Here is a 12,916-nt window from a genome sequence, read left to right on the forward strand (position 1 = left end):
TCTCCAGATTTTATCTTTAAGGCTTATATCCAAATGGAGGTACAGCAATGATTGAAAAAAAAAAAAAAAAGTGAAAAACAAGACAGAACTTTCCATTCAAGAGAACAGAGTAAAGCAAAACAAGAATCAGTCTTACAGAGATATCCAATCCCACAAAGCATTATCTTACCTTTTCAGATAGAATATCTGAGGCACTAATTCTTCTGGTTAAATTTTGTTCCTTATCTTCTAATCCTTTAAAATAAAACAGCATACTTTGAATGCTTTAAAAGACGGCTACAATCAATTTAAAATAAAATGCTATGTGACATTTATACTAGTAATTATTTTTAAAGGTCTCAATAAAGGGTTTCATTTTCTCAATCTCTCAACCAAAAGGAAAGAATGAGGCCAGAATGAAAATCTGAAAAAACTTTCCATATCAGCTTCATCTCTGAAAGCTACAAAGGCAAAAATAATTCAAAACATTAAAATATAAATTAAAACTGCACTATGAAAAAAATGACTTCTGAATTAAAAGCAATTATTTCAAATAAGAACAGAATTTAGAGTAGACAGGCAAAAAACAAAGCTTCCTTACTAAATAGATAATACATAAAAAAAGAATATGTGATTAATTCAGACCTTTGAAGCTGAAATGAATTCAAATATTTAGACACAGTATTGATTTATTAAAGAAATGTCCTCAGGACTTCCCTGGTGGCCAAAATGTACTAAAAAAAAAGGGGGGGGGGGGAGAAGAAGAAATGTTCTCTACTTATCCAGAAAAGTATTTGCAGAAGTAGATTAAATGACAACAAAATTAAGTCCATCCACACATTTTCCAGAATTCTAGCCTTGGACCCGTATTTCTGATAAAGTTATTACAAAATCTTACTTATATATTATCTAATCTGGGCTCCCCTGGTGGCTCAGTGCTAAAGAATCCACCTGCCAATGCAGGAGATGCAGGTTCGGCTTCCCAGGGCTTGGGAAGATCCACTGAGAAGGAAATGGCAACCCACTCCACTATTCTTACCTGGGAAAACCCATAGACAGAGAAGCCTGGGGGGCTACAGTCTGGGGTTGCAAAGAGTCAGAGATGACTTAGCAACTAAACAACGATATTATCTCCTCTATGACAGCTCTACAAATCACACAATAAAGTTATAGTATCTTCGTAACAGTAGTGAGACTCTTTCATAAGCTAAAACAGATTAAGTTAAAAACTAAAAAAATCTCTCAAGATGACACAACTGGGTTTGCAAAGCTACGATTCAAACGAAGTCTAAACTCCAAGCCTAGGTTTTTTTCCGTAATACCACTGCCAGTATTTCAAATATGTTAACTTGACTGCTTAAGATCTACTGGTAAAAGAATAGGCAACTTATTCAATATGTAGAATTAATCAACTACCCTAAAAAAGTAAACGGAAGGCAGCCACCAAACTTTGAGTTAGGTCAGTTCGGCCATATGACTTGTTTTGGAAATACGAATTTGTTGCAACATGATTGCCATATCAGAAAATAATTTGAGGACAATACTAACTTCACATTTGCTTACGTACAGTTTGTGTCCAAGAAGCACTGTAAGAATGCGGAAAGCCACACCCAGCTGATCCTAGTAGGAGCCATGTAGGAACATAGAAACCCCACAGGCCCTGAGCCGTCTACCAGCTCTTCAGCTCACTGTACATGTGCACATATGTGATGAGTCACACCCAGCCCCATCTGGTGTTACAATTCACTGTCCAGTTTCAAATAACCTCCCTTGCTCTACTCACAGTAACTTGTAAGTAGAGCTGCTTCCACTTGTAACTTGTAGGCTGCTTCCAAAAGCACATTTTAGGTCTTTTTCAAGGTAAAGTGACATTATAGTATTTCAGGCATTTTTACCCATTTAATGTGTAAACTTGCACTACCATTTTTATTAGATTCCAATCTTTTTTTTTATGTGCCACTGACAAGGTTTTTGAGTGTTTTTCCCCCTAACATGATCTGCCCATAAACCCTGTGGTTTTTATTGTGTAATTCCACAGTGTAGTGATTTTCAGGAATGCATGTCACGTTATAGCAAAACTGACCGTACTTTAAAGAATACCAGAAGAGTAATAACTATTACATAAAACTTAACAAGGAAAAAAAAAAAAAGACAGACTCTCCATAATAAATGTAAAAAGAACTGAACTTTCCTCATACAGGAGAGGAAATCATTAAGTTAGGCGAAGTCTATTAGTTGATGACGCTCTCACTGGATGCTTGGGGCTGGCGCACTGGGATGACCCAGAGGGATGGTATGGGGAGGGAGAAGGGAGGGGGGTTCAGGATGGGGAACACGTGTATACCTGTGGCAGATTCATACTGATGTATGGCAAAACCAATACAATACTGTAATTAACCTCCAATTAAAATAAATAAATTTATATTAAAAAAAAAAAAGGGTGGCAGCACCTCCCTATCAGGGAAGTAAAAGCAACTATCTACTAAGCTGGCGGATACCTAATGAGCACAACGCCACCTGAGAAACAAGCACAGACCATCAACTTCAGACCATAAATTCAGCTTCACACAAAGAGTAATAAAGCAGGTTGCGGTTTAACTGACCAAATATGTGGTTGGTCCTTTTGTCCTACCACTGTCATCGGTCTTTACAATATTATTATATCAATTCTTACTCAATACTTCCAAAATGAAAATGGGTCTTATGCAGCCATGTAGTATTTTTTAAATTATTACCTGAAATTTTAAACTGAGCAAGAGATAGTCAGGATTTGGGGGTAGCTGAAACCGTAATAACTGGACTTTCCTGGTGGTTCGGTGGTTACAAATCCACCTGCCAATGCAGAGGACACGAGTTTGACTCCTGGTCCCAGGAGATTCCTCATGCGTCACAACTACTGAGCTGTGCTCTAGAGCCTGTGAGCCACAACCGCTGAAGCCCGCGTGTCCGACAGCCCATGCTCCGCAACAAGAGGAGCCACCACAATGAGAGGCCCACACACTCCAACTGGAAAGTTAGCCCCTACTCGCCACAACCAGAGAAAAGGCTGCACAGCCAAAAATAAACAAACAAAAAAACCTGTAGCAAATGAGAACAACCAAGGAGAAGAGAACACCAAAGATATCAACAGATAAGAAGTTATAAAGGAAAAGTATTACTAAAAAAAAAAACCAGGAAAATAAGAAGGAAGTTGTAAGAAATTACTGATGTGTATGGTATCTTTGAAACCCTGAAATTTCAAGATTAATGAGAAAATTATCATTGAATGTAACAGATGTGTCTACTCCCTATAGAATATTCTCAAAATTGCAGCCAAGGTGAGCCTTCGAGAATACAAATTATGCCAATCTTTTGCTCAAAATCCTGTAACACCTCCTGTTTCACTCAGAATAAAAACTAAAGTTCTTGTAAGATACTGCATGATCTGTCCCACCCTTTATCTCTGACCTCTTCTCTCCCACTATTCAGCCCCCTCACTCCCTCTTCTTTAGGGGCACTGGCTTCCCTGTTATTCCTCAAATGTGCCAGTACCCCTCTGCCTAAAGGTCATTACTCTAGTTCCGTGAGTCTCAAAGTTTAGCAGGCATCAGAATCAGCAGGAGGGTTTGGTAAATACAGACTGCTGGGCCCCATTTCCGGAGTTTCCTCTAGGGTTGCTGTTGTTCAGTCACTCAGTTGTGTCCAACTCTTTTCGACCCCAGGGACTGCAGCGTATCAGGCTTCTCTGTCCTTCACTATCTCCCAGAGCTTGCTCAAACTCATGCCCATTGAGTCGATGATGCCATCCAACCATCTCATCCTTTGTTGTCCCCTTCTCCTCCTGCCTTCAGTCTTTCCCAGCAGGGTCTTTTCCAATGAGATCTGGCGTAGGGCCTGAGAATTTGCATTTCTATTAAGTTTCCAAGTAAAGAAGGTCTAAGGACCACAGTTAAAAAAATCAATACTCTAAGCTATCTATTCTCTTTGCTAGGAAACCTCTTTCCCACAGGTATACATTTGGCTATTTCCCCACCATCTTCAAAACCTTTGTTTAAATCTCACCTTCAAATTCAGGCCTCTCCTGATCACTCATTAATACTGCAGCCTGTACCCACTGCCTCCATTCTAACTTACTTACTGTTATGCTTTTCCTCTCTCTACAACTGTTATTTAGTCATCATAATTACTGTTTCCTTTTCTTAAAATGAAAGCCCACGAAGGAATAAATGATTGTCTATTTTGTTCATTGATGTATTCCCAAGAAGCTGGAACAAAGTGCTCAACTAACTTTTGAATAAATGGAAGAATGAAATAAAAAATGAAAGAAAATGGACAGTAAAATCTGCAACTAGGTTAAAGTAACCTTGCCCTGAGTAGTTTCAGTACTCTGGTAGGGGCAGAAAAGCAAACTGCATTGAGTTAAGAAGGAATGAGAGGTAAAATGAAAAGAGTCAGCGCAGACTTTCCGGAAGTCTGGTTGAAAAGACAGAAATTAAGGAACAAGGCAGAATGGGGAGGAGGGACTGTTCAGATTTGGGGATGGAAAACACCAGTGTGTTTATAGTAAGTATTCTTTAAGAGAGAAAAGTGGTTAAAGAGGAAACAGAATAAAAAACCTTTGGAGTAAGATCCCAGAGAAAGTGGGAGAAATCAGAGCCAGGAATCAGGTTAAAACAAAATGGTCATCAACAAAAAGAGGGTCACCACTTCCTCAGAGTAGAGAACTGAAGTGAAAATTGATATGCATACAAGCTTACAATTAGGAAGTGAAAAGTTAGAAGTTGAGTGAGATCATCTGAAATAGGAAGCAAGCTCACAGGCTGACAATAGGGATAAAGGTTGAGTAAATGGCCTGAAAAAGAGAGAAATGGGGGGGAAAAGCTGACCCATAGCAATCAAAAGGTTTAATGGCAAAGCAGCAAGTTTTGCTGAAGACTGGAGAAGGGGTACATGTGTTTTAACACGAATCAATATAATTTCTCGATTCGGATAAATTTTAGCTTTTTCAGTTTTCTTCCAATCCCTCTTTTACACTGCTGCCTGTTACTTTTCTAAAGCAGACATCTGATCACATCATTTTTCTGTTTAAAAATATTTGATGGCTCACCTGAGGTTTAAAGAAAATCTAAATCCCTTAAGCGAGATATTCAGTGCCCTTTGCATTCCAATCTCAACCTGTACTTTCATAAATTTATATCCAACCACTCAACAAACATACATATATTTCACATTGCACCTGTATTAGATCAATCTCAATAACCTTTAAAAGTTCTTTATGCTTTCAACTGCTCATTTGGTTCCTTCTGATGGGAATTCCCAAGTGGAAAAGATACATCCTCCAAGACATTACCATTACACATTACCATCACAATGAAAACTTTCTAAATCCAAATGAAGGTATTTGATCCTTCCTTTGCATTACTGCAGGCTTTCATACATAACTCATTATATTCCCTATTTGTCTATGTGTCTTCTCTGTCCCACTGGGGTATACATAATCTTCGAAAGTGCCTGTCTGGAATCATGGTGCTAAACTGAGGAGGAATAAACATGTCCCTAAAAATGTGTAACCGGAATCAGTCACCATTCAGGTTTGCAATCAAATTTACATCACATGAGTTGCCTGAAGATGTCAAATATAACACAGTCCCAAATCAAAAGTCTACTTAGCTCCTTGGCAGCAGCAAAAGCAAATCCTCTCTAGGAAATTCACCTTTGTATAGGCCACCAAAACTCCCCACCAAAATAATTCAGAGGAAAATGAATACCTTACTTTAAAAAAAAAAAAATTAAACATGCAAGAAAAGAAGGTACCAAACAATGAGAACCAGCAGGGATAGCAAAAATTAGAAATTAGACCTAGATACCAGAAACTAGTAGGCAAAGAGGAAAATCAAAACAAGCCCGTAATTAAAATGTCTAAAGACATAAAGATAAATTTGAAAAACAGAAGAAAATTTTTAAAAGGTGACCAAAGAACAAAATAAAAATGAAACACTAAAACAAAAACTGTAACTGAAATTTAAAATTCAATAAGTGGGCTTAAGGCCAATCAGACAAGATAAAGAATTTGAAAACTAGGTGGACTGAAAGATACATCAGAGGAAATTTTCCAGAATGTATCACACAGTTACAGATGGAAATTTAAGAGAAATGAAAGGTAAAGTGAGATGATTTAATAAAACATACTGATACAATATAGAGTTCAAAAAAAGAGAATGGGACAATATAAGAGATAATGACAATTTTCAGAATCAATGAAAACTAGCAGCAAAACAGGTGCCAAGCTGAATAAAAATAAAAATTACAATTAACACATCATAGTTAAACTGTGGAGTATTAAGACAAAAACAAGGTCTTCAAAGCAACTAAAGAAAAATGATAGATTACCTTCAAACAAGAAACTGTTAAGATGGACAAAACTGTTAAGATGACTTTCCAAAGTTAACAATGAAAGCCAGAAAGTATCTTCAACATATTGATAATATAATTAACTAATCTAGAATTCTAAACCTGGGAAAAGTGTCTTTAAAGGAGGGTAAACAGAAATAACTTTTTCATATGGTAGACACAAACTACTACATGGAAATTCTTAAAAACGTATTTTAAGCATAAGAGATTCTAGACATAGAAGAGTGAGTCAAGAAAGAGTTAAATACACGGCCAAAGGTAGGCAAAAACTGTCCTTGTGTATCAGGAGGAGGGTAAATAATTTGACTAACTTTAAACATTGGTAAGAATTCATGTTACAATTCTTAAAGGAATCAAAATGAGACCAAAAACTTAATATCTAACTTTCAAACCGGTAAAAGAAAAAAAAATTTTTTTAACAAAAAAAAACGAAAGAGGCAAGAAAGAAAACAAGAAAATACAAAGATCAGTAATCATGAAAAAGTGTGAACAAATTACATGTTCTTGTTAAAAGACAAAGATTATCAGGTTAAATTACAAATGAAATTGACAAGAAGATACAGAAAGACTAAAAGGATAGGCACTAACATACAAAAAACATACACTGCTATGAAGAGAAAGATGGTGTGGCTGGCTATTAATATGAGACAAAATAATCTTTTAGGCAAAATTACTACTAGACATAGAGGTCACTACATAGTAGTAAGAATAATAATTCCCCAGCCTCAATGTATTTAAAGTAAAAACTGAAAACCAGAAATTCACCACCACCACTGGCAGATTTTAGCAAGCCTCTCACTAACTGATAGATGAAGCAGGTCAAAAAACTCTACATCTTCCTTCTAAGATGTGAACATAAAAGCCTGATCTAACAACCTAAACATTCCTTTCAAACACACAGGAAGTTACAAAAGTTGATCACATGCTAGACAATAATGCAAGTGTCTAGAAATACTTCACAAGATTGGTACCACATAGGTCTCTGATAATGTGACTGACTTACAAGTGGATAACAGAAAAACAGCTAAAAAACCTACATGCTCGGAAGCTAAGAAATAGTTCCAAATAGCCTACAGGCCAAAGAACACCAAAAATTAGAAAATACTCAGAAATGAATGAAAAAAATGTACGTATCATAAGCTGAGATGCAACTAAAATAGAAATTTTATAGCCCAAGTGAAAGTTTCTCAGTCTTTGCAACCCCAAGAATTCTCCAGGCCAGAATACTGGAGTGGGTAGCCATTCCCTTCTCCAGGGGATCTTCCCAACCAGGAATGGAAGTGGGGTCTCCTGCATTGCAGGTGGATTCTTTACCAACTGAGCTATCAGAGAAGCAAAATTTATAGCCCAAAATGAGGTTAATAGAATTTTATATCACAAAATGATGTCAACAGTAGAGAGAGAGGCTAAGAATTAGTGAGTTAACAAGCAGGGAACTTATTTTTGAGGAAATTTTAAAAGGTATGGGGAGATAAAATTTATAAATGCCAAAGTTAATAAAAAGGTGAGACATTTAAGAATAACTTAGTATATAAACTGTTCAACACGGGAAATTAACACATTACTAGAAAAATACAGTTTACCTAAACTGCTTTACCCAGAAATAGAAAACAGTTTACCTAAACTGCTTTACCCAGAAATAGAAAACAGTTTACCTAAATTGCTTTACCCAGAAATAGAAAATAGTAGTTTAAAACCTCCCCAGGAAAACTCCATCCTGCCCCAGATAATTTTACCTGCAAGATCTACCAAATATCCCAGGAATGAGTACAACCTTAAACCTACTGGAAAGAGGAAAAACCACTCCTTAACTCATTATGAGCAGCATAATTTTATACTAGGTTCCCCCTCCCCCCACCCAGTAGAGAATTAGCCTGCAATGCAGGAGATAAAGGAGGGGCAGGTTCAATCCCTGGGTTGGGAAGATTCCTGGGAGGAAAAAATGGCAACCCACTCCAGTATTCTTGCCTGAAAAATCCCATAGACAGAGGAGCCTGGCGGGCTACAATTCTTAAGAGTCACAAAGAGTTGGACACACTACCAACCTTATACTAAAACTTGTTAAGGAAAAACAAGGAACAAAGCTACAGGCTATGAACATAGATGAAAATTTCTAAACAAATATTAGCAAACCTTTATTTATGAAGGTTTCATGACTGCCCAAACCTGAAAGAACCAAATGTCCCTCAAGTGGGAAATGGATAAAAAAACTGCAGCAAAGCCATACAATAGGACATTCAGCAGTAAAACCGAATGAACTACTGATACATGTAACCACATGGATCAATTTCAAACACACTAATCAAAGAAGCTAGGATTAAAAAACAATGTTCTACATGACTATTTATATGACATTCTGGAAATGGCAAAAGTATAGGGTCAGAAAAACAGCAGTTACCAAGTTGGGTTGGTGGCATGAGGGAACTGGCAGGAGTTAATGGAACTGTTCTATATCTGAATAGTGATGGCTGGTAATGATTACCCAACTGCTTGCATCTGTCAAAACTCAAAGAACTACACAGTTAAGTGGATAAATTTTTACTGTATCTAAATATATACTCACATAAAAGGAGAAAAGAAAAATTAACAAACCAAATCCATGATGTATAAAAATAATGTATCATGAACTAGCTGGGTTTATCCCAATTATATAAGAGTGGTTTAACTCTATAAAAATCAGTTAATATAATCCATTACATTAACAAACAAGAAAAATTAGATGCTCTTCTCCATAATGAATAAAAAATATCTGATAAACTTCAACATCCATTCATGCTGAAAATTTCAACAAGGAATGGTATCAAGGTCTGAATTCTTACAATAAACTTAACTAACACTATGCTTAAAAGTAAACAGCAAAGAAGGGATATATATATGTATGGCGGACTCACTCTGCTGTACAGCAGAAACGCAACACTGTAAAGCAACTAGACTCCAATCAAAAAAAAAGTAAATGGCAAAAGTATCCCCTGTAAGTTAGGGAACAAAAGTGCCCGTTACCACTTATGTTAAAACTGTATTATTAGCCTCGATCAGCACTTAAAGCCAAAATGAAACAGAATTTGTCATCATCCAACAATATGACTATGTAGACAGTGCAAAAAGAATTCAGACAAAATATTAGAATCATTTCAATGAAGTATACTACCAAAATAACAAGTTACCCCTTCAAAGGAAATCTCATCATTAACTGAAATTTTAAATTCCATTACCTGGACTAGATTCAGTAGTGTCAGATTTCAGAGAAAGCTGTTTTGTTCCATCTTTAACTTTTTTCAATCGGTTCTTATCTCCTGGTAAAGTCAATTTTTGCCTGAGTGGTTTTAATTCAAATGCCTGAAAAGTTTTGACCTGTGTTTTCTCCTCAGGAGCTACTTCTTTACTTGAGTCTTTTATAATACTGACATTATCAGTGCTTGTTTGGTCCTCAAAGTTCAATGTTTTAGGATCTTCTTGCACATTCTCCTCTTTGCTACTCAAAGCCAGTTTTTCATCCTTATTGATGCACTCTAGTTCCAACTGTATTTGCTTATACTTCAAAAGTAAATCTTCAAAAGTTTCTTCCCCACAGTTTTCACTTTTTGATGAATAATTCTGTTTTCTTGATGGAGATCTTCCAAAACTTTTGGCTGAACAGCGTATTAAGGAAACTAGTTGCCAAAAATTTTCCCATTAATTTAACAAAAACACATTAAGTTATAGATGAATTGTCGCCCTTTTTTGTGTTTTTCAAAGATGAACTGATATTTTAAAATTACTAAATTCCATTTAATACATGTGCTGTTATGTGTTAAGCATGTTCATTATGTGCCCATATTTCAAATTTAACAAGTATTCATATGAACAGTCCACTTACAAGATCACCAGTGTCACTTATTACCCACAGTATCCACAGATACAGCACCTAGTTAGTTTACAGTATCTTTCTGCAGGTATCAGGAAAGGCCATAATAAGCTGGTTGTTAAATATGTGTTTCTGAAGGAAGAGGGGAGAAACTAAATGGTTTGTCACAGATGTTGATAATTTACACTTCAAATAATCACAAGACGTTTCCTTTAGTTTCTTGTGTCTCAAATTTTTAAAAATAGAGATAAAAAAATGAACACTGATAGTTAATACTTAAGACTAAGTTATGAATAAGAAACACTGTATTGAAAACCTAACACATAGCAATCTTAGAACTCATCAAGCATACTAACATCCAAAATAGGTACAACTAAGACAATGAAACCAGCTAAAAAAAAACAAAAACCTTAAGTTGTATTCAAGATGTATCTTCTAATTTTTCCTTGAAGATAAGGATATCTAAAATCTGTTATTTTTGGTCTTTCTTTTAACATAGTGATACATAAAACATAACTTCATGGTAGGAAGTGGCTACAAAGTTCCAAACTAAAATTTTTATTCAAAATAATTCACACATGTAAAAACTTCCACCTCACTTCTCCAGTTTAGAAATTAATAAAAGACAAGTGTTTTATTTGGTTTTAACACAATAAGGCATTAATAGATGATTAAATTGGCTAGGATATAACATTACATTTCCCTAGTTTCTTCTGTGTAACAACTTACTGGACAAACAATCTGCAAAGATTTTTAAACTTCTCCAATGACCAATTTAAGAATGGGAATTAACACCAAGTATTTTAGAAACTAAATGGTCACTACAACTGAAAATCTTTAAAAGTTCTGCAGCAAAATTGTTCTAGCAAGTCTTTGGTTTTCTTATCTCCTTTTTACAGCTAGGTTTCTTGAAATACTGCTAGTTTCTCATTACCTGTCTTTCTCCTCAACCAAATGGAATCTGGCTTCTGCTGGCTGAGTTTATCCATCATGTTTTCAAACCTTATTCGATCTGATTTCTTTGCAACATTAAACACTGTAAATACTTCTCTCTCATGGCTTCCGTAACTCCACTCTTTGTTTCTCTAGGTTTTGGGGTGGTTTTTTTTTTTTTGGTCTTTAATGACACCTTTCTCTCCCAACTGCTGCAACACTAGTGCTCTCCAGTGAGTCCTACTTAGTCTCTCTTTTCATTTTGAGCATTCTAATGCACTCCCATAGTTCTGCCTGGTGATATTTGGGGTTCTATCTCCCACAAGCCATCTTCCATCCTATTGTTAATCTTTCTAGAACACAAATCTTATCCCTTGTTTTAATCTCACTAAGAATAGAGTTCAAAATCCTTACAATGGCATATAATGCTTTCATGATTCCCTTCCAATCTCACCTCTTCCATGTTTATCACAATTTATGCATAGCTTTGTCTAGGTTTTTCTGGTCTTCAAATTTACCCCAATTCAAAAGCCCCCTCGCTATGTGAAGCTAGATAATTACTTGCTCCCCGACCCCACCATTACATACTCTGTACATAAACTTGGGTAATTATCTACATTTAAATCTCACTTTTTCAATGGAGTCACAGCAACTAAAAAAATAAGACCAGAGTCTTTGGAAACATTAAGAAAGAGAAAAGATTCAATACACTAACAAAAAATAAAATAACTAAAGGACAGAAAAAAAGGAAAATCAATTGAGCTATGACTAATTAATCTCCTTCAAGGGTAAATGAAGTGTCCTACCTACACAGAACAGTTAGAATGAAACCAACACTTAAATGATTTAATATAAAATTCATCAACAAGGAGTTTCTAACTGAAACCTGGTTTATGTTAGCTATGACCAGATTTGAAAGTTTAAGCAGCAGCCATCCAAAGGAGACATATGCTAAGACTGACTGCCAAAGTGCCTATTAATAAGAAAAATTAAAAATGAACAAGAATGAAAATAACTACCTCCAACAGAATCTGGTTTATTCTATTTCTTTAAAGCTGCATCTAGCATATTTTAATTATTACTGAAAAAGTTTAAAAAAATACCCACCTGTATTCATGCTACTTCACTTCTACATTATGGAAATAAGTCACAGAATAACTCTTATTCTTTCGTAATGCAATTCTTGTAACATAAAAATGTTACAATCACACAGTGGGAATAAAAATTAAACAGTATAACCATGGTATTAAAGGAATTTAAAGTAAAAAAATCTTTTATTACAAAATTTATTTGCTCAGGTTACATAAAAGTGGCTGGGAACTATGTTTCTCTTCACAAATTCTTATAAAGAATTCCACCTCTAGGATGGATTACTGATACACCTCAAGGAAAACAAAGAGAAAACCATCATCCTTGTGGAGGATGTGTGAAAAGAAAAACAGCAAGACAGCTCATTTCTGATAAGTTACTACAGAAATCAGACTGGATACTTTCCACACTTGTTTCACAACACCATATGTCTGTTCATTAATAAAAACATCTAAGGTTAACAATTAATAAAGGTATATGCTGCTGCTGCTGCTAAGTCGCTTCAGTTGTGTCCAACTCTGTGGGACCCCACAGACGGCAGCCCACCAGGCTCCCCCGTCCCTGAGATTCTCCAGGCAAGAACACTGGAGTGGGTTGCCATTTCCTTCTCCAATGCATGAAAGTGAAAAGTGAAAGTGAAGTCGCTCAGTCATGTCCGACTTCGCGACCCCATGAACTGCA

General features: G+C 35.8%; 1 protein-coding gene across 1 annotated transcript in view; it reads right to left on the reverse strand.

The window, feature by feature from the left end:
• ZFC3H1 (zinc finger C3H1-type containing) overlaps positions 1-12,916 on the reverse strand; it is a 50,120-nt gene that overhangs the window by 34,549 nt on the left and 2,655 nt on the right. The window contains exons 2-3 of the mRNA XM_052639999.1: positions 9,582-9,998; positions 170-234 (exon numbers count right to left, since the gene is read on the reverse strand). Coding sequence (XP_052495959.1) covers positions 170-234; positions 9,582-9,998 — 482 coding nt within the window. The remainder of the gene's footprint in view (positions 1-169; positions 235-9,581; positions 9,999-12,916) is intronic.

The sequence above is a fragment of the Budorcas taxicolor genome, chromosome 5 (assembly GCF_023091745.1).
Source record: "Budorcas taxicolor isolate Tak-1 chromosome 5, Takin1.1, whole genome shotgun sequence".
NCBI classification, from domain to species: Eukaryota; Metazoa; Chordata; class Mammalia; order Artiodactyla; family Bovidae; genus Budorcas; species Budorcas taxicolor.